This window comes from Babylonia areolata, chromosome 9 (assembly GCF_041734735.1).
Source record: "Babylonia areolata isolate BAREFJ2019XMU chromosome 9, ASM4173473v1, whole genome shotgun sequence".
NCBI classification, from domain to species: domain Eukaryota; kingdom Metazoa; phylum Mollusca; class Gastropoda; order Neogastropoda; family Buccinidae; genus Babylonia; species Babylonia areolata.
Window position 1 is genome coordinate 45,983,194 of NC_134884.1, and position 23,003 is coordinate 46,006,196.

General features: G+C 40.7%; 1 protein-coding gene across 2 annotated transcripts in view; it reads left to right on the forward strand.

The window, feature by feature from the left end:
- Positions 1-20,520, forward strand: part of LOC143285527 (inter-alpha-trypsin inhibitor heavy chain H3-like) — a 35,337-nt gene extending 14,817 nt beyond the window's left edge. The window contains exons 10-16 of one of the 2 annotated variants that reach the window (XM_076592884.1): positions 412-624; positions 4,578-4,701; positions 6,375-6,521; positions 11,780-12,013; positions 15,546-15,659; positions 16,237-16,545; positions 17,924-20,520. In XM_076592884.1, the coding sequence (XP_076448999.1) occupies positions 412-624; positions 4,578-4,701; positions 6,375-6,521; positions 11,780-12,013; positions 15,546-15,659; positions 16,237-16,545; positions 17,924-18,069 (1,287 nt within the window). In that variant the 3' untranslated portion in view covers positions 18,070-20,520. The remainder of the gene's footprint in view (positions 1-411; positions 625-4,577; positions 4,702-6,374; positions 6,522-11,779; positions 12,014-15,545; positions 15,660-16,236; positions 16,546-17,923) is intronic. The other variant, XM_076592885.1, reaches the window with a different exon arrangement.
- Positions 20,521-23,003: the final 2,483 nt, after the last annotated feature.

Consider the following 23,003-nt stretch of genomic DNA (forward strand, 5'->3'; position numbering starts at 1 on the left):
TGTAGGCAGCCATACTCCGTTTTCAGGGGTGTGCATGCTGGGTATGTACTTGTTTCCATAACCCACCGAACGCCGACATGAATTACAGGATCTTTAACGTGCGTATTTGATCTTTTGCTTGCATGTACACACGAAGGGGGTTCAGGCACTAGCAGGTCTGCACACATGTTGACCTGGGAGATCGGAAAAATCTCCACCCTTTACCCACCAGGCACTGTTACTGAGATTCGAACCCAGGACCCACAGATTGAAAGTCCAACGCTTTAACCACTTGGCCATTGTGCCCGTCATGTCACATTAGATGAAAATATTGCATAGCTGAGAGGCACATTTTGTGCACCCCCCCCCCCCTCGCCCCCCACTCCCCCACACCCCGCACAGAGATAACTTACATCCTAAACGGATTTTCAGGTGAACTTTGTGCTGGAAGAGAACGACCTGAACCAGCTGACGTTGACAGGTGACAACCCCTTCTGGTCGGTGCCCCGTGACCTGTCCAAGATGGCGGAGCGTACCTGGGCCTTCCTGTCCATCAAACAGCTGCTGAAGGAGAAGACAGCAGCGCAGGAAGACCAGAGCCTGGTGGAAGAGCTGGAGAAACAAATTTTGGATCTGTCCCTGAAGGTAAGGTTTCTTTGCTGTCCCTGAAGGTAAGATATTCTCTGTCCCTGAAGGTAAGGTTTCTTTTCTGTCCTGGAAGGTAAGGTTTCACTGTCCCTGAAGGTAAGGTTTCTTTGCTGTCCCTGAAGGTAAGGTTTCTTTGCTGTCCCTGAAGGTAAGGTTTCTTTTCTGTCCCTGAAGGTAAGGTTTCTTTGCTGTCCCTGAAGGTAAGGTTTCTTTTCTGTCCCTGAAGGTAAGGTTTCACTGTCCCTGAAGGTAAGGTTTCTTTTCTGTCCCTGAAGGTAAGGTTTCTTTTCTGTCCCTGAAGGTAAGGTTTCACTGTCCCTGAAGGTAAGGTTTCTTTTCTGTCCCTGAAGGTTTCTTTTCTGTCCCTGAAGGTAAGGTTTCTTTTCTGTCACTGAAGGTAAGGTTGTTTTTTTCTGTCGCTGAAGGTAGGGTTTTTTTTTGGTCACTGAAGGTAAGGTTTCTTTTCTGTCCTGGAAGGTAAGGTTTCACTGTCCCTGAAGGTAAGGTTTCTTTTCTGTCGCTGAAGGTAAGGTGTTTTTTTTCTGTCGCTGAAGGTAAGGTTTCTTTTCTGTCCTGGAAGGTAAGGTTTCACTGTCCCTGAAGGTAAGGTTTCTTTTCCGTCGCTGAAGGTAAGGTTTTTTTTCTGTCCCTGAAGGTAAGGTTTCTTTTCTGTCCCTGAAGGTAAGGTTTCTTTGCTGTCCCTGAAGGTAAGGTATTCTCTGTCCCTGAAGGTAAGGTTTCTTTTCTGTCCGTGAAGGTAAGGTTTCACTGTCCCTGAAGGTAAGGTTTCTTTGCTGTCCTTGAAGGTAACGTTTCACTGCCCCTGATGGTAAAATTTCTTTTCTGTTTCTTTGCTGTCCCTGAAGGTAAGGTATTCTCTGTCCCTGAAGGTAAGGTTTCTTTTCTGTCTGTGAAGGTAAGGTTTCACTGTCCCTGAAGGTACGGTTTCTTTTCTGTCCCTGAAGGTAACCTTTCACTGACCCTGAAAGTAAGATTTCTTTGCTGTCCCTGAATGTAACGTTTCACTGCCCCTGAAGGTAAGGTTTCTTTTCCAGCTGGCAACGACTGACCTTGCTTTGTTTGTTCACTGTCACAGACAAGAAGTGTTGACATGTATATATGTATGATAGACGGAACAACAGAGGACACAGCTGCTGTGCATTGTGTGCTTTGAATTTGATTATTGTGGAGAGTGTCTTGCAAAAGTTACGTCCCCACACTCCTGGCCAAGATGGCTTTAAGGCAGTTGGTGTTGGGCTTATCCCTTAAGGCCAGCTACCCCCCAGGGCTGCAGCACTAAGAGTCAGTGCAATCTTGCCTCCTAGTTTGAGAGTCGTAGTCCTTCACAAAAGACTAAGCTGTGAATGAAGTCCCACTGCAGTGGAGACACCGTTGATCATACAGCTCTCACTTTGTTGCTTGCCCAACTGAAAGCTTGTGTCAATCTCTCATATAAACCGAGCATTTAGCCATAAAGTGTTGAGGTAAGTAGTGAACTGCCATGTAAGTGCCTACCCCCATTTCACACAAATTTAACTCCAGACATTACTGGGGTTGACCTACCTTCTCTAGAAGACATTATAAGCGGCTACTCAAAAAAGCAAAGTCAATCAGCCAGGATGAATCACATCCAGCTTTTGGGATTTTTGAGATCCTACCCTCAGGTCAATGGTACAGAAGTATAAGGACAAGAACCAATCGCTTCGCCAATAGCTTTTTCCCCAAAGCAGTCAATGCCCTGTCTCTCGAACAAATCCAGTATGATCAGTAGAATTGTGCAATCAAACCATATACCTGAAGATCTAGTCATCAGCCCCATCCACATGTAATATGTGGCTTCTGTTCAAACTTGTGTGTGTTTGTGTGTGTGTGTGTGCATGTGTGTGTGCAGTGCATGCATGTGTGAGTATGCACAAGTTTTTATATTGATATGCACTTGTATGTATCCTAATTTCTACTGTATCTGTGTTTGTGTATGATTTTCGATTTATGTTCGTACCTTGTTATATACTATGCCCCCCAATATTCCTTGTGACCCTGGTACACTTGGTAATAAAGACATATTCTATTCTATTCTATTCTGTTCTATCATGGAGTAACGTCATGCTCTCTCTGTTTTTCAATGATACATCAACATCTCATGCAGGCGTTCTCTTCTTTAACTAGATGTACACCCACACTGCTTTGGAAAGCAGCATGATTACAGATAGTAAACTGAATTACCTTTTGTTCATGATAATTTTCTTTCCTTTTCTTTCAAATTGTGGGGCGGACATTTACAAGGTATCATACCCAATGAACAGTTTTTAACCCAAGACGTGGGGTGGGTATTTACTTGGCACTGGGTGTTTACAAAGTTGCTTACAGAACTTGTAAAAGCCATTTATTTGGTGTCATATACTGTACCATGTCAAACTGATGCAAACTAGGCCTATTGGTTTGCTCTGCTTGGCCAAATTTCGCGCGGCTAACAGTGAAAAGACGGGCCCGCCCGTTGTCAGCCAATCAAACGCCTAAAAGCTATAAGCGCTGAATCATTCCTTTGGCCAAGGCTCTCCACGCCAAAATTGCACATATTATACAGTGACCCACTGGTGCAGACTCCAGCAGGTGTCTGATACCTGTCCTGTGCAAAATACAATGCCGCTCAGGTGGAGGGCCATATTTGGTCGTGGGAGGAGAGTCAAAGAACAGAATATTAATGGTCATGCATGTAAAAGCACACTCATTCGTTTGAGTGAATGTGGGAGTAGTTGCAAGCCCACAAATGCAGAAAGAAAAGGGGAAAAAATACCACAAAAAAGTAACTATGTCAGGATGAAAGAATATTAATTAAGCTCATTGCGCAAAATCAGATAATTTATTGGTTCTTTAGACAGGAAAAAGTAATGGAAATTTAAGAGACCCATTTCCAGGACTGGAAAATATGGGAAAGATACGTTATGCCCTTCATGGTCTGGAAAGGTCTCAGAATTTTAATGACTTTTTACCAGTACCATTAAACAAAAAGCTTGATTAATGCATTAAAAAACATCTTTACCAATACCATTAAACAAAGAGCTTGATTAATTACCTTTTACCAATACCATTAAACAAAGAGCTTGATTAATGATTATTTACCAATACCATTAAACAAAGAGCTTGATTACTGACTCTTTACCAATACCATTAAACAAAGAGCTTGATTAATGCATTAAAAAACAACCACCACCACTCCCAAAAAAGTGAGTGAAAGTGGACAGCAGTATTAGGATATCCACTGATTCCACTCATAGGTTATGTAGCATATTGATTGATTTTTTTGTTTGTTTGTTTTTTTGTATTCAGTTTGGCTTTGTGTTTGATGTGGAAAAAGTTCAGTCTGATGTGGAAAAGTTGAACAAAGTATGAAATTTTGATTGGTCACATCTGTAAGAACCCTGATTTTTGTCATCATCCTTTTTTTCCCCGTTGACATCGAATTACTGAAAGCTTCATGCAGTCTGCTGCAGAAGGGAATTTATCTTTTCTCTGCATTTTGTCCTACCAGTATCTGTGTTTTTGTCCAGCCAGTATCTTTGTTTTAGTCCATTTTTGTCCAACCAGTATCTTTGTTTTTGACCAAGCAGTATCTTTGTTTTTGTCCCTTTTTGTCCAACCAGTGTCTGTGTTTTTGTCCAGCTAGTATCTTTGTTATTGTCCAGCCAGTATCTTTCTTTTTGTTCAACTAGAAACTTTATTTTTGTCCAGTCAGAACCTTTGTTTTTGTCCAACCAGTATCTGGGTGTGTGTTTTTTTGTCCAGCTAGAAATTTTATTTTTGTCCAGTCAAAAGTTTGTTTTTTTAGTCCAACCAGTAGCTGTGTTTTTGTCTAACCAGAAACTTTATTTTTGTCCAGTCAGAACCTTCACTTTTGTCCAGCCAGAAACGTTATTAATGTCCAGTCAGAATCTATGTTTCTGTCCCACCAGTATCATTTTGTGACGCCGCTGACTTCCATGGTGGTCACCCGACCGCAGGACAACCTGAAGAAGAGCGCATCGAAGGAGGAGGCGTCCTTCACATCTGACGAAGACCTGCCGGCAGTCCAGTCAGGTTCAGCCCTCTGTCTTCTTCAGTTTTTCTTTTGTATTTTTTTTTTTTTTGGTGTTTTTTTCTTTTATATCAATGTCCAGTTTTTATGATAATAAAAAAAATTACAGAAGTGTGTGTGAGTGTGAACAAGCAGTGTAACGGCCTGAAAAAGATCATTTCACGGGAAACATCGCTCACAGCAGGTGAAGACTCGCTAGAACAATAGTCAGGTTTTGGTCCTTTTTCTTCTTTTTATTTCTTTTTAAAAATTTTTATTAATGTCCATTGTAAAAAAAAAATAAAAAAAAAAAAAAGATAAATAGAATAAATAAAAAAACATTGAAATATGACCACTTAGTGAAACATGGGAAGGGGGGGGGGAAGGTACAGTAAATAAAGAAAAGGGAGTGAGGGGGGAATTACAGATAGACAGATAGAGACATACAGAGATTCAAATGAAATACAGGAGCAGTCAAAGTAGGAAAAATTGCATTATATTGTATAGTTGGTTGGTTTTTTTTTTGTTTTTTGTTGTTGTTTTTTTAGTATTTACAAAGACTCACATGTAATCAGAGAGCAAAGAACCGAACCAGTTATGTGCCAACAATTGCAATCAGTGCTAAACAACATCATTCAGAAGAAGGATGGTTCAGAAAGTTAACCCTGTCAGTGCCAAGCCTATTTTGTGCTCGGTGACAACTACTATTTGCCAAGGGATGTTTTGGTCATGAGGGCGATAATTTAATAACAAATTACAGCATGCAAACTACTAAAAGAAACCTATACTTTTCTGAAAGGATAATCACCTCACTACCCAGTTATGAAATATGACATGAATGTGATTAGTTTACAACTGGAAAATTCCTACAAGGAGGCAGACAGAAATTTCCATCCTGGGGCACTCATTTTTTGCACCGGAAGGGGAGAGAAATTTCCATCCTGGGGCACTCATTTTTTGCACCGGAAGGGGAGAGAAATTTCTGGCCTGGGGCAATGAAGGGGTTAAGAAAAGGACAGGTCAAAGAGCCAGTGTGAATTTTTACAAAGGTGCTGTTGATTTTGTATTGTGTTCTGCTGTCTTTGTATTTCAACCCCCCATGGAAAGCAGAAAAGTGTGACTCTGTTTTTAGTCTTTCCACATCTTTCTGTTCTCTCCAGACCAGATTGACTGGCACACAGAGTGTTGAATACTGTTGGTTACATGGCAAGATAATTATGCAAGTGTGGACAAATATGCATACATCAAAGTGAAGAAATTATGAGAAAGAAAATTTCACAAGGAGAGAACAAAGGAATATAATTGTCCTGTGTCTTTTTGACCTTAAGGTGTCATGACAATAAAACTTTCTGTTCTGTTCTGTGCTTTCTTTTCACACACCACACATGTACACATACCTATACATTGTATGTGTGTGAACAGAAAAGGTTGAAATGTATTTTACTCACAGTAAGCTTTGTGCATGTCGGTAATGTTGTCTTCAGAAATGTGGTTGAGCTTGCAGCATTATTCACTTTCCATGCTTAATCTGGAGTATTTGTGCATATGAATGTGTAGGTGGTGTGTGTGTGTATGTGTGTGTGTACATTTATGGGTTTTCATGCACACATGACTTGTATGTGTGTGTTTGTGTGTGTATGCATGTGTGTGTGGTTGTGTGTACATGATTGTATGTGTGGTGTGTTCGTGTCTACAGGGCAAAATCAAGGTGTCAGGGCTTCCTATAGTTCCCGTCGACATCCGATGGCGCACTCTGTTCAACGTCAAGCTATGCCCCCACGCCCATCCGTAAGCCGACATGGTAAACGGATCATTTCTGGTCACCACGTTATATCTTCATCTGGTAAACACAATATTCATTGGTTTACTTTGTTTTTCTTATTTGTTTACAGAAGCAGTGCAGTTTTACTCTACTTGTTTATAGAAGTAATATATGGTTTTACTCTTATTTCTTATTTGTTTACTGAAGTAATATGGTTTAACTCTTATCTTTATTTGTTTATGGAAGTAATACAGTTTTACTGGTTTGTTTATTTTATTTTCAGAAGTATTTGTTTTTGCTCCTATTTTTCTGTTTGTTTCCGGAAGTGAAATGGTTTTAATCATCTAATTTTATTTGCTTACAGATGATTTTTGGATTAGTATGGAAGTATGGTTAATTACTAGTGTTTTGCATAGGTTGTATACTGTCAGTTAAAAGTGACTTAACCTTTCCCATACCTCACCTAAAATATACATGCTGTATATCATTGGTTTGCAGTAACCCATGGTTTCTGTATAGGAACAATCCCTTGCCATACGTCAAGGATGTACAGTCACCAAATTGCACCTGTTGCTGTCGATTCGCTTAGCTTATATCACAGATTGATGTGAGCTTACACTGGGGTCAACAGCAAAGTGAGTGCTGTATGATCAGTGGTTTCTCCATTGCAGTGGGAAAGCATTTTCAGCTTTGTCTTTTGTAAAAGGCTGTGACTCAAACTAGGAGGCAAGATTGCACTGGCTCTTAGTGCTGCAGCCTTGTGGGCTAGTTGGCCTTTGGGAACCATCCCAACGCCAACTGTCCTAAAGCCCTCTTGGCTGAGAGAGTGGGGATGTAACTTGGGCAAGACACTCTCCACTATGGTCAAATTCCAGCCCAGATAGTCGGGACAGCAGTTGCCTCCTCTGCTGTTCTGATGGTCATGGTCGGGCACGACTGACTATCATACACAGTCACCTGTGGTCTCTATGATGAAGAAACAACCACTTGTGGTCTCCCATGGTTTCTGTGAAGGAGTCTTCAACACATTCTGTTGCAAACTTGAATCAAAGTTTTGCTGTGGTATGTGTCTAAAAGTCACTGTTTCTTGCATGAAGGTTTTATTTTTGGTTTTTCCCATGGATGGGTGCACACAGATGAGTGTGTGTGTCTGTCTGTGTGATGGGCGTGTACAGGAATATGACTGTTTTTCTCTGTGTATGCGTGTGTTTGTTTGTGTGGGTCTGTGTCTGTGAGATGGGTGCACCTCCCTCCCTCACCCTCACCTCCTCCTCTCTCTCTGTTCTCTGCTTGTCTCTCCCTTCCTTCCCCCTCTCTCTCTTTTCTCTACTTATCTCTCCCTTCCTTCCTTCCCCCTCTCTCTCTGTTCTCTACTTGTCTCTCCCTTCCCTCCCTCTCTCTCTCTGTTCTCTACTTGTCTCTCCCTTCCCTCCCCCTCTCTCTCTGTTCTCTACTTGTCTCTCCCTTCCCTCCCTCTCTCTCTCTGTTCTCTACTTGTCTCTCCCTTCCCTCCCCCTCTCTCTGTTCTCTACTTATCTCTCCCTTCCCTCCCCCTCTCTCTGTTCTCTACTTGTCTCTCCCTTCCCTCCCTCTCTCTCTGTTCTCTACTTGTCTCTCCCTTCCTTCCCCCTCTCTCTCTGTTCTCTACTTGTCTCTCCCTTCCTTCCTTCCCCCTCTCTCTGTTCTCTACTTGTCTCTCTCTCCCTTCCCTCCCCCTCTCTCTGTTCTCTACTTGTCTCTCCCTTCCTTCCTTCCCTCTCTCTCTGTTCTCTACTTGTCTCTCCCTTCCTTCCCCCTCTCTCTGTTCTCTACTTGTCTCTCCCTTCCCTCCCTCTCTCTCTGTTCTCTACTTGTCTCTCCCTTCCTTCCCCCTCTCTCTCTGTTCTCTACTTGTCTCTCCCTTCCCTCCCTCTCTCTCTGTTCTCTACTTGTCTCTCCCTTCCTTCCTTCCCCCTCTCTCTGTTCTCTACTTGTCTCTCCCTTCCTTCCCCCTCTCTCTGTTCTCTACTTGTCTCTCCCTTCCCTCCCTCTCTCTCTGTTCTCTACTTGTCTCTCCCTTCCTTCCCTCTCTCTCTCTGTTCTCTACTTGTCTCTCTCTCCCTTCCCTCCCCCTCTCTCTGTTCTCTACTTGTCTCTCTCTCCCTTCCCTCCCTCTCTCTGTTCTCTACTTGTCTCTCCCTTCCTTCCCTCTCTCTCTCTGTTCTCTACTTGTCTCTCCCTTCCTTCCCTCTCTCTCTCTCTGTTCTCTACTTGTCTCTCTCTCCCTTCCCTCCCCCTCTCTCTGTTCTCTACTTGTCTCTCCCTTCCTTCCCCCTCTGTCTGTTCTCTACTTGTCTCTCCCTTCCTTCTCTCTCTCTCTCTGTTCTCTACTTGTCTCTCTCTCCCTTCCCTCCCCCTCTCTCTGTTCTCTACTTGTCTCTCCCTTCCTTCCCTCTCTCTCTCTGTTCTCTACTTGTCTCTCCCTTCCTTCCTTCCCCCTCTCTCTGTTCTCTACTTGTCTCTCCCTTCCCTCCCCCTCTCTCTGTTCTCTACTTGTCTCTCCCTTCCCTCCCCCTCTCTCTGTTCTCTACTTGTCTCTCTCTCCCTTCCCTCCCCCTCTCTCTGTTCTCTACTTGTCTCTCCCTTCCTTCCTTCCCTCTCTCTCTCTTCTCTACTTGTCTCTCCCTTCCTTCCCCCTCTCTTACTGTTCTCTACTTGTCTCTCCCTTCCTTCCTTCCCTCCCCCTCTCTCTGTTCTCTACTTGTCTCTCCCTTCCTTGCCCCTCTCTTACTGTTCTCTACTTGTCTCTCCCTTCCTTCCTTCCCTCCCCCCCTCTCTGTTCTCTACTTGTCTCTCCCTTCCTTCCCCCTCTCTCTCTGTTCTCTACTTGTCTCTCCCTTCCCTCCCCCTCTCTCTCTGTTCTCTACTTGTCTCTCCCTTCCCTCCCCCTCTCTCTCTGTTCTCTACTTGTCTCTCCCTTCCCTCCCTCTCTCTCTCTGTTCTCTACTTGTCTCTCCCTTCCTTCCCCTCAGCTCCTCCACCCCTTCTCTCTCTCTTCTGTGCGAATAGAACACTATTGCTCTTATTCATTATTGTCAACTCCAAGCGTTATTATTAACTCTAAGCCTGTCAGCACCAGAGAAGCATGTCATTCTGACTAATATCACATCAAGACATGATGTAGAGCGTCAGAAGATGTGTTGGGATCACTTATTGTTTCTATATATGCATTTTGATTTGCTTACTGTTTGCAATGGAAGGCATTAGAGACTGCCTCACAGAAATCATGGGTGACTTTACACCCATGGCATACAGGGAGGGGGTATAGCTCCTCTGCAAACACCAAGGGTGACACTACACCTGTGACATCTGGCAAGGAATTTTTCCTTCTTAGAAATCATGGGTGAATGTACACACTTGATGTTGAGCACACAAAATTGTACGCAACATATGGGACAGGTTAACTCACTCAGTACGGCCAGTCCTCTCTTCTCCTCTACACAGACCCCTCGTGGGTGTCTGAATGACCCAACCTTTAGCTTCCGTCGTCAGAATTGTGGTATTCTTTGTCAACATTCACGTCTTCGGTATAAGGGCCTTCCACTTGCAATATTTTGGTGATGGTAATTGGGGTGAAACGCTGTTAACATCGTCTCTTTCGCCGTTCGTATGGAAAGAGTTAAAGAAAGTCAAAATGCAGACTTCAGTCATTTGCTTGAAGAACTTTCTTACACATGAGGTCTTTGTACTTAAGAAGCCTTGGATATAACAAACACCAAAAACAAGTTTTACCTTAATTTTCTCATGTCTTCTGTATTCCTACTTTCAGAGTAGCTAATCTATAGTGGGTTCGTTTGCTATAAAAAAAAAAAAATGTCAGCTTCTGAAATTGAATTCTTGATGTGAATATCCCATGGCTTTGAACTCTTTTAAAACATGAAGCTTTGGAATTGGGGTTTGTTGGAACAAAAGACACAAGTCTGCATTGTTGCGCCTTGTGCACACTGACTGGGTGTGTGGGCGTGTGCAAAGAGAGGGGATTGTGGTGTTCTTTTGATGAAGGGAAGTTGTGTTCTGAGTATGAATGATGATTATAATTAGCATTAATATTGCGCTGAGTCTTGTGGAGAAACAAATTAAAGTGCTTACACACCAGTCATTCACATGCATGCATAACTGTTAACAACTTAAATCTTAAATACATTTAAACAGAAACCTGGAGAAACTGTAGACTGGGAAGAGGTATGGGGAAGGGTTGAAGGGGTTTTTCTTTGTTTGTTTTTTTTGGTTTTTTTTTAAGAGGTAGGTTTTAAGGCCAGACTTGAAAGAGTTGAGTGCAGAGATTAGATGAAGTGAAAGAGGAAGCTCATTCCAAGTGCATGGTCCAGAGACAGAGAAAGAACAGCAGCTGATTGTGGAGCGTTCGAATCTGGGAATGCAAAAACAGAGTGGATCCAAAACTGATGGAAGAGAGTGAGGTTGGGTGTAGAGGTGAAGGCAGCTACAGGTTGGGTGTAGAGGTGAAGGCAGCTACAGGTTGGGTGTAGAGGTGAAGGCAGCTACAGGTTGGGTGTAGAGGTGAAGGCAGCTACAGAGATAGAAAGGGTCGCTACAGTCCTGATCTTGTACTGTATTCTGTGGAGATCATTTCTTTTTGTATGCACAGAAGGGAGTGCATGCATGAAGCAGGCAAACCAGACAATGGAGAGTTACAGTGGCCGAGGCGAGAGAGAATGTGAGAAACGACAAGTCTAGATGTTTCGTCGGTGGACAGATATTTCTGAATGGCACTGATGCACCGTAATTAACAATAGCAGGATTGACAGGTCTGACTGATAAATTTTTGCATGGACAGTGTGTTGTCAAGGACAACATCAAGGTCCTTGATTGAGCTGGAAAGAGGGATGGATGTTTTGCTAAGTTTGATTGTCATCTGTGATTGAAGAAAGTTTTTGTTTGGTTCCTGTGAGTGTTGCTTCAGTTTGTGTATCTGCAGTCATGAGCAAGGACAAATTTTCAGGGGTATTGCTTTTCTGAAATTGAGTGTTATTGGCATGAGAATGATGACTGGCACTGTGGAGGTTGATCATTTGTACGGTGTGAAGAACACAGGGCCTGAAACAAGTATGTGTGGGACTCCATGTTCGATTTTAACAGGCTCTAACTGGCAACCATGACAGATGGTTGGTGATAAATGAATTGAACCAGCTAAAAGAAGTGCAGTTGATACTAGATATATCATGAAGACGGGAAAGAAGGATCAGATGGTTTTATTGTCTGTCAAAGGCAGCTGACAAGTTGAGAAGAGTCTAAATGACCATCATGCCTCTGATACCTTGACATGATTCTTTGGTTTTCAGGTAACATGTTGGGACATTCAGCTGGTGGCGAACCTGCCGATTATGATCTGATGGGCTTTATCCCCATGATGACCAGTCTGCCTGCCTTCACCTCTACCAGACAGCCACCAAGACCAACAACCGCGCCTAACCCACTTCACAAGAGAGGGAGGAAAGACAGGAAAAGAAAAGGGAAAAAAAGTAAAAAAGGAAGGAGAGGGAAGAAGAAAGACAAGAAATGCATCAGAAACAAGAGTAAGTTTACTTCTGTTTCTGTCAGTTGTACAGGAATATTTGTGTAAACAGTATAATGTGCAGAAGGTGTGTGTTTTTCATTTTTTTCAAACAGGGTACATGAGAATATGAAATGTGGTGGCCAGAGAGGAAAAAAAGTATTTGGAATTTTTTTTGGTTCAGGTGCTCTGATTCTGAATACATATAGAAGAAAGTTTCCTGTCTTGGAATTGGATATGAAGATTTGGATAAAGGGAGATAATTGAAATAAATGGATTAAAGATGGAACAGCAGTTGCCTCCTCTGCTGTTCTGATGGTCATAGTCGGACACGACTGACTGTCATATATATCCACACACTGGCCAGGGACATATAGAAGCCAGTCACAAAAGGTTTTCTGTTGTTTTGTTTTCAGTATAAGAGAAGAAGGTGGCACAGTGAATGTTTGTGATGCACTGCAAGGGTGTTTGAGAGGGCAGTACTTGTGTAGGCCTTTGTGCCAACGCTCAGTGTATATCACAAAATGACATCAGCTTACAGCTGGGCCAACAGCAGAGTGAGAGTTGTGTGATCAGTGGTTTTTCCCTTGCAGTGGGAAGTCATTTGCAGCCTGGTCTTTTGTGAGGGACTATGACTCTCAAACTAGGAGGCAAGATTGCACTCTCAAACTAGGAGGCAATATTGCACTCTCAAACCAGGAGGCAATATTGCACTCTCAAACTAGTGGGCAATATTGCACTCTCAAACTAGGAGGCAATATAGCACTCTCAAACTAGGAGGCAATATTGCACTCTCAAACTAGGAGGCAATATTGCACTCTCAAACTAGGGGGCAATATTGCACTCTCAAACTAGGAGGCAATATTGCACTCTCAAACTAGGGGGCAATATTGCACTCTCAAACTAGGAGGCAATATTGCACTCTCAAACTAGGAGGTAAGATTGCACTGGCTCTCTGTGCTGCAGCCTTGGGGGCTTGTTGGCCTTTGGGAACTATCCCAACGCCAACTGTCCTAAAACCCTATTGGCCGAGATAGTGGGGATGTAACTTGGGCAAGACACTCTCCACTATAATCAAATTCTAGCCCAGTTAGTCGGAAGAGCAGTTGCCTCCTCTGCTGTTCTGATGGTCATAGTCTGACATGACTATCATACACCTGTGTAACTGACTAATGCAGATGTTGGTCACACTATTTACACTCCCCATACATTATGCAAGGATGACACTGTGACACTCTCAGGAACCTGTCACTTGGTAGCTGGAAATTCACTGAATCTATGTTTTGTGCATTTGTTCAGTGATGGATAGCTAAATGATACTAGAACAGATTCACATCAGATCAGCTGCAAACTAAAGACTTCAACACAATCTTTCCAATAAATAAATAAATAAGAAGTGTTGATTATGATAGTTTGATTCATAAACTTATTTCCAGTTGCTTCAAATTTGAGCCTTGTTAACGAGTTCAGAGCTAAAAATTGCTAATTGCATTAAATCAGTTTAACATAACCAAACATTTATAATATTTGATTTTAGGAAGGCTTCATAATATTAGCAAAATGTATGATATTCAGTGCTTTCTGATCAAAAGAAAGAGATGATTACCTACTATTGGGGCACGACAAATACAAAGTTCAAATCAGACAAGCAGTGCTGGTTGTATGTGAAGTGGTTGTTGTTAAGTGTTGATCTGCTTTGTATCATTTGAATGCCTGATCTGTTTTCACCCGAACACTATGACAGTGTGGTTTTTAGTGTACCAATGAGCAATCACATATCAATGAATAGAATTTAGGAATGTCAGTGGCTCTGTCAATTATTGTAGCCAGCCAGTGCTTGACAACAAGTGTATAAATATGTATGTGTACACATGCATGTATGTGTGTGTGTGTGTGTGTGGAGGGGGCTGGTATGTATATGTATGTTTGATTGTATTTTTATGTGTATGTATTTATTGTGCTCTTGTGTGTGTGTGTATGTGTGTGTGTGTATGTGTGTGCGTGTGTGTGTATGTGTGTGTGTGAAAAGCTTGCTGGTCACATTTTAGTGTGTATGAAAAACATTAATGTGTTATGTACAAAACTTTTTTTTTTTTTTTAAACACCTTGAGTAGTAGTAGTAGTATGAATTATCATTATTGTTATTATGAATGTCCATTATAATTAATAGTAGAACCTGCCATTGTTATTATAAATCTCTATGATTATTGTTATAACTATCCATTGTTGTTATTATTACAAGTATATATTATTATGATTATGATTTGAATATCCATTATTATTATTATTATTATTATTATAAGTATATATCATTATGATGAAAAACAATATTATTGTAATTATCTTCCCATGAAAACAGAGTATGGCTGCCTACATCGCGAGATAAAAACGATCATACACATAAAAGCCTACTCATGTACATACTTGGGAGTTGCAGCCCTCGAACAAAGAAGAAGAACTATCCATTATTATTATTGTTATTATAATAAGTATATACGATGATGATGATGATGATAATTGTTATTTAAATATCCATTATTATCATTCTTATTATTATAAGTATATATTATTGTGATGATAATTGTTATTCAGATATCCATAATTATTATTGTTATTATTATAAGTATATAGTATTATGATTATTGTTATTCAAATATCCATTTTTATTATTATTGTTGTTATTATTGTAAGTGTATAGTATTATGATGATGATTGTTATCAAAATATCTATTACTATTGTTGTTGTATTTACTAAAAGTATATATTATTGTGATGATGATTATTTAAGTATCCAATATTATTATTGTTATTATTATAAGTATATTCTGTGTTGGAAAACATTATTATAACTATCCATCATTATTATTGTTATCATAAGTATATATTATGATGATAATGATTGTTATCTAAATATCCATTATCATTATTCTGATTATTATTATTATTATAAGTATATTATTATTATTATTATTATTATTATAATTGTGATTGAAATATCCATGATTAATATTGTTATTATTATAAGTATATAGCATTATGGTTGTTGTTATTTAAATACCTATTGTTATTATTGTTATTACATAAGTATATAGTATTATGATGATGATTGTTATCCAAATATCCATAATTAGTTTTGTTGTTATTACTATAAGTATTTATTATTATGATGATGATGATGATTATTTCAGTATCCAGTATTGTTATTGTTATTACATGTATTATAAGTATATTTTATGATGGAAAACATTATTATTACAATTATTGTTATTATTATAAGTATACATTTCAGTTACCATTATTATTATTATTATTATCATTATCATTATAACTATATAATATTATTATTATTGTTGTTATTGTAAGTATATATTATGATGATGATGATTGTTATTTAAATATCCATTATAATCATTGTTATTATTATAAGAATATATTGTTATGATGATAATTGTTATCTAAATATCCATTACTATTATATCATAAATATATATTATAATTACGATGATTGTTATTTAAGTATCCATTATTATTAGCAGTATAATGATGTTACCCAGGAGTGGTTCTGCAGTCGGTAGTGGTGCAAGGCCAGGGAACGCCGGGGGCCTGTTATGAACTGAAGGCAGCACGCACACCTGTACACAACTACACTCTCTTTTCCGACCTGAGAGGTGACAGCTTGACTGATCATGTGATCATGGGTTTTTTGTTGTTGTAGGGTTTATGCACGATGTTGTATCGTATTCTATTACTTTTCTTTCGCAATAGATTTCCTGGTGTGAAATTTTGAGCTACTCTTCCCCCAGGGAGAGCGTGTCGCTACGGTGCATGTATATATATGTGTGTGTGTGTGTGTGTGATTGGGTATATGTATGTGTGTGTATAAGTGTATGTGGTATGAGAGTGTGTATGTGTGTGTGTGCAGATACATCATATGAGCTCTCGTCTTTTGAGGACATTTCGTGAACATGTCCAGACATTACATTTAGAATAGAATAGAATATGTCTTTATTACTAAGTGTACTAAGGTCACAAGGAATATTGGGGTATGTCATATGTTTGTGTATATTTGTGTGTATATGTGTGTTTAGATAGGTATGTATTTGTGTATTTATATAGGTATGTATGTATGGATATATATATATATATATATGTGTGTGTGTGTGTGTGTGTGTGTATAGTGATGTGTGTGTATATATGTGTGTGTGTGTATGTATAACTGTATCTATGTGTATGTCTATGGAGCAGCCAACTTCTCGGTGACGGTGGCCATGAAAAAGAAGTTCCTCCAGGCCTTGCACATTCACCACAGAGACGCCCAGGTCATGGTCAAGGTGAACGCCAAGGGAGAACTGACCTCTGACCTGCCGCCCGCTGGCCCCGCCACCCCTCGTTTTAACATCATGCCTGATGGACAGAGACTGCACCTACGGCAAGGTCAGGTGTTCATCACCGTGAGCATCACCAAGAAGACCTGCAAGGCGTCCTTCGTGGCTGTGGTCGTCGGCTTTTCCGGGAGCGACACCATGCCTATTGACAGTTTCACAGGGGTAGTAGGTAAGCCATGCCTGTCAACAGTGTCACAGGGGTAGTAGGTAAGCCATGCCTGTCAACAGTGTCACAGGGGTAGTAGGTAAGCCATGTCTGTCAACAGTGTCACAGGGGTAGTAGGTAAGCCATGTCTGTCGCCTGTCGACAGTGTCACAGGGGTAGTAGGTAAGCCATGCCTGTCAACAGTGTCACAGGGGTAGTAGGTAAACCATTCCTGTCAACAGTGTCACAAGGGTAGTAGGTAAGCCATGCCTGTCAACAGTGTCACAGGGGTAGTAGGTAAGCCATGCCTGTCAACAGTGTCACAGGGGTAGTAGGTAAGCCATGTCTGTCGCCTGTCGACAGTGTCACAGGGGTAGTAGGTAAGCCATGCCTGTCGACAGTGTCACAGGGGTAGTAGGTAAGCCATGCCTGTCGACAGTGTCACAGGGGTAGTAGGTAAACCATTCCTGTCAACAGTGTCACAAGGGTAGTAGGTAAGCCATGCCTGTCAACAGTGTCACAGGGGTAGTAGGTAAGCCATGCCTGTCGCCTGTCAACAGTGTCACAGGGGTAGTAGGTAAGCCATGCCTGTCAACAGTGTCACAAGGGTAGTAGGTAAGCCATGCCTGTCAACAGTGTCACAGGGGTAGTAGGTAAGCCATGCCTGTCAACAGTGTCACAAGGGTAGTAGGTAAGCCATGTCTGTCAACAGTGTCACAGGGGTAGTAGGTAAGCCATGCCTGTCAACAGTGTCACAGGGGTAGTAGGTAAGCCATGCCTGTCAACAGTGTCACAGGGGTAGTAGGTAAGCCATGTCTATCGCCTGTCGACAGTGTCACAGGGGTAGTAGGTAAGCCATGCCTGTCGACAGTGTCACAGGGGTAGTAGGTAAGCCATACCTGTCAACAAGTTCACAAGGGTAGTAGGTAAACCATGCCTGTCAACAAGTTCACAAGGGTAGTAGGTAAGCATTGCAGACAGTTTACAATGGTGAGCATTAGCAACAAGTCAGAATAAATTATGATTTTGTTTCCTGATATTGCCAAACACAAGGAAGGATAGCATGTGTCTGTGTATGGGGGACTCCGAATGAGCAGTGTGGGAGTAATACCACTGCAATGGTGCAGATGATGGGGCAGCAAAAAAAAAAAAAAAAGATCAAATAAAATAAAAAGGAAGGATAGCAAGCAGATTTCTTGCAGTCTATTCCACAAATTATCATCAGAAGCCAGCTCCGCTTCAGAGTCTTATCAGACGACTAAAAACAAGGAGTAAAAAGTTTAAATTTTTACCCGTCGTGTTCCAGTCTGAGGTCATAGCAGTGTCGTGGATCTTTACTTGTCATGCCTCATTGGTTTGACATATCTGTTTCATTTATCATATTTTACCCATCATGTTTCAGCCAAGGCTTTTGAAGTGCCGCGCTCCAAGCGCAGGAAGGCAAAGGGGAAGAAGAGGAGGTTCCCCAAAGGATGCAAGGGCATCAACGTCCCAGCCGACCGAGTGGCCATCGTGAAAGGGAAGCAACTCCTGCGCTACAGAGCCTGAAGGAATTGTCCACGCCGCGTATCATTGTAAATAGCCAAAGATTCCAACAGTGACACTACCTGTGTGTTCTCTGACCTCGGATGAACTGCACGTGATTGTCATTTGGCATCAGTTCAAAGGACAGAAGTTATTTTTTGGCATTCTTGAAACAGATGGAGATTCTTGAGACTGGGAAAGCATTGCTGGCACATGTTTTCATGGACATGATGTGTGCATGGTTCTGTTTTAAAGGAGACAGGCAGGAGAGAGAGAGAGAGCGGTGATGATCTTGGATTCATGTTATTCTTCACTGAAGACAGGGTATGTAAATGAGAGTGGTGAGAAAGAGGGAGGAGCTGTGATGTTGTTGGGTTCATGATATTCTTCACTTGAGATAGGTTATGATGCTGACATACTGTTTGTTCTTCACAAGACAGGTTATAAACTCAACACAATATTATCATCAACAATATCAGGGTTCGTATTTAAAAAAAGAAAAAAAAAGATTTTAATAAAGGCACTGAACTTCATTCTTTTTCTTTTAACAAATTTTTAAGACACAGTTGGACTAAATTTCCTAACTGAATTAATTCATAAGACTGCTTATAACCCATGCTTTCAACACTGAACGACGTTTTGCACACACTGTGGTATGCTGCTTGTTTTGAGGCTGTGGTTTAAAATCTTTGTAATCCATCCATGTTACTGAATTTATAATGGCCCAGCACTTTGATTCACTTGGATCTTCAAATAACCATCCACATTTGCAATGAAGATTGGTTGTAAATGCCTGGATGTTGCACCAAAAGAAATGTAAAGGGAATAAATTCAAAGTATGATTTAACATGAAAGTATACCTTTTTTAACTTCAGAATTTGCAAGAATCATATTTCATTTCAAAATCTGTTGTTTTTATTTTGTTTTGTTTTTCATCCTGTAAAAATGTTGTAATTTTTTTTTCAGGGATAACATTTGTATTTTTACAAACTTACAAACCCAAACCCAAACTTTCCCAAACCTTTGATGACTGCGAACCCTAAGTATGATCCTTGAAAGATTCAGACAATCGCAGCAGAGTATCTACACATACTAACATTCAGATTGGCAGCTATGCATGCTTTTGGGTTTTTTTAACATTTTTTATCGATTTTGATTTTGGTTTGTTTAAATAAAAAATTAAAAAATGACAATGATTGAAGTTCAGTCGAGGGTTTCCTCTCAGTTCTGTTTTGTTTTGTTTTTTTCGGGGCGGGGGGCTGGGGAGTAAACTGCTGTCAGTTTAGCCATGGATTTCTTCCTATCGGAGAGGCGTTATTTCAGTGATTTAGCTCTTTGAGTAAATAAATTGAACCTTTCAGGCAGATTTCCAAAGACTTGAAAAAGAAATTCTGCAAAATGTGCATGTGAAGAATTCATGTGAAATATGCATGTGAATGAAAAAAAAAACAGCCGTTTATCCATCCACACAAAATTTACCCGCCAGTTGCGACTAAAACCATGGTGCCAGTAGAATCCAATCAAGTGCTCTGTGTTGAAAATGAGGATTTAGAGTACAGCCCTGCTGCCATGGAAAGAGATATATGAAGCAAAGAGGAAGCATGGAATGTGGGTGATCAACATTCAGAAGTTTAGGCAGCAGTAGCTGGCCGTTTCCAACATCCTGACAGAGGAGCTTGGCTCGGATGGAGATCACTTCAAGAAACAAACAAGGGAGTAGTTTACCCAAATAACAGACCAGCTAAAATTGGAGCCCATCAAACACTGCCTCAGCCGAGAAGGATCTGCCTAAATTTGCATGTTGTGAAAAGTTTCACTACCACATGCAAAAGAAAAGTTTCGCAGTGAAATTCAGGTCTATAAATTTATGCAAAGACAAAAAGCTTAATGCAAATTTATTTCCTTTCAGCGTTGATTTGGCATAAGTTTTTCAAGTCTCTAGAATTTCACCTTTTTAGCTAGCGCTTTTGTTATCACAGGTATTAATTAAATGTGAGTGTGTGTGTTGGGGGGCGGGGGGGGGGGGAGCTAGTCAAATACATCCAGTGCTCATATATATATTCTTATTTTAGGTTTTCTGTTGTACCTGTAGTTTTTCTTGTTGTTTTTTTCAGTTTTTGGAGGGTTTCTTGCGTTGTTGTGCTTTTTAATAACCACCATGCCTGGAGGTGGAATGGAAATAAATCAATCTGGATAAAACTTACTGCACAAAACCGGGACTAGTAAGAACTGGTAAAATTCGTCAATAAAAAGTAAATGACGTATTTGTCTCTTTTTCAGTTTTCATAAATAAACACTGAAAAGCCAAGCCTGCAAAGACAGTGGTGATGTTATAGGTGTGGTCTGTATTTTGAAAACTTGTGTTTTTGAATATTTGTATTTTTGAAGTCATTGGTTACGACATTTTTTCATGTACTTTTTTCCCCTCTTGATTCAGTGTTAGGGATATTTTGTGAATAAAACCGTGTACCATGAGACATTCTTTAATTTGTTCCTAATTTGTACGTGCACACACATTTGTATCAGGGTTGCAAGTTTAAAAAAAAGTCTTGCACAGTTAATATGAGGGCTAGCAAGTATTCCCTTACATTCTCAATGTCCTTTGTGAATGGTTCCTTCATCCAGTGTGTTGGAAAAGTGTGAAATTGCACACACACAAACTCACTCATTAAAGCTTGACACATTCAAACAATGGCAGATTTTTTTTTTAAAAAGAGTTTATTCTGAAACATGCACCCCATTGCATGAGATTACAAGGCCACATTCATGATTTTGTACAGACTGAGATCGTAGCTGTAGAGTGAACCTGACTGAGATCGTAGCTGTAGAGTGAACCCTCAGTGTGTTTTGCAGACTGTGTGTCATTGATCCCGATCTTCAGTCCACACATATACGCGCCCACACAGTGGTAGAATCAGTCAAGAAATAAAACATGCCCTTGTTGGGAGTGGGATGGGTATAACTGCAGCACAGAAATGAGGTGAAATTGGCATAAGCATCACAAATTTACCTAAAACAAATTCAAGAGACATGAAAAATTTAACTGCTGTTTTTTTATGATTTTGTTCCAACAAATGATGATGCTTTTTCATAAATATGTCTTTTTCAAACTTCTTTTCTGAAATGGGTTTTTCTACATAGCAGTGCACTAGTAAACTGGTCAAATGTTTTGCTGCAGTCTCCCACTTCAGCTTTGCTGAAGAAAATGTTCACATGTTGGGCACTGGCTGACTGACTGGACACTGGGGTCAGCTGGCACCTCAGATGTGCAGTTACTTCAACATCTGCTGATGCAGTTGTTAGTGATGTTGAGCTGGGGTGTCGGTGAAGATTTTTTGCTTAAATGCACTTTATACACAAGCAGTTTATCTGAGAGAATATAACTGTGCTATTCCATAATCTCTATCAAAAACGCAAGTGACACAAAAACAAAAATAAATAAATCTATACTTCTACACAGTTTGTTTCCAACTTTCTTGCTCATTTTCATTTCTAGCCTGCTGCCTTGTTTCCTTCATCACTCAGAACTGTGTTCTTCAAAGAAACCATCTTAGCCAAGAGAAAACACTTTTTAAATTGTTTACGCTAACAGAACCACCACACCCTGTGGAGTTCACAGCCTCAGCATATATCTGTGCCATACTGATACAGAAAAAATGCTGTTCACCAAATATTCTGTTTTTCCTCCAAACTCCATGTGGACATCAAACTCCATGTGGACACCAAACTCCAAACTCCATGTGGACATCAAACTCCATGTGGACACCAAATTCCAGTTCCATGTGGACAATAAATTCCAATTCCATGTGGACACCAAATTACATGTGGAAACATCCAGAAATTCTGTAACAGTCAGTTCCCTTTCTCTGCAGTTTATGTATTCATGTGATTGAAAAAACATTTTTAAAGGAAACAAATTTGACGCCATAGCAATGCTTGAGCAGAGGGCTCAGTGAGTTAAGGTAGTGGTTTCACACCAAATTTACTCTCAGACATGAAAAAAGATTCTAAGCTGAAGAGACCCACAATCCCTACGACTGTATAAATCACTTCACAGTCTCACATCGTCATGAACACCCACAATAATGTGTGTGACCACACAGCTGTCCAAAATCTAGAACTAATAATGACCAAATTTCCTGAAGGTGGAATGATGGCCTAGAGGTAACACGTCCACCTAGGAAGTGAGAGAATCTGAGCGCGCCGATTCAAATCACAGCTTAGCCACCGTTTTCTCCCCCTCCACTAGATCTTGAGTGGTGGTCTGGACGCTAGTCATTCGGATGAGACGATAAACCGAGGTCTCGTGTGCAGCATGCACTTAGTGCATGTAAAAGAACCCATGACAACGAAAGGGTTGTTCCTGGCAAAATTCTACAGAAAAATCCACTTTTAATTACACACACTTAACCGTGACCCATAAGTGCAGACTCTTTCCTTTGATGAGAAAAACAAATAAAACTGCATGCAGGAAAAAATGCAAAAAAATGGGTGGCGCTGTAGTGTAGCGACGCGCTCTCCCTGGGGAGAGCAGCCTGAATTTCACAGAGAAATACAAATATAAATAAAATTGATGTGAGTGGCCGAAAGGTCAGGTTGATGCTGCACTGGTTCTTACATGATCTCTGGTTCTTACATGATCCCTGGTTCTTACATGATCTCTGGTTCTTACATGATCCCTGGTTCTTACATGATCCCTGATTACTTGCAGCCTACAAACAATGACAAGGACCAAAACATTAATGCGAGTCAGATGACACCACAGTTTTCAGCTCCAGTGGAGAATGTCCCGTGCAGTCAACATAGGACACTCTGTTCACTCCACTTCCTCTTCCTTACCCTGCTCCCACTCAAGCTTGTGCATTGGGCGGGTCATCAATTACCTTAAAAACAAGCGGCTCTTCATCCTCAGTTTCACATACAAGAGTGCCTTTGTCACTGGACTGTGCAAGTTTAAT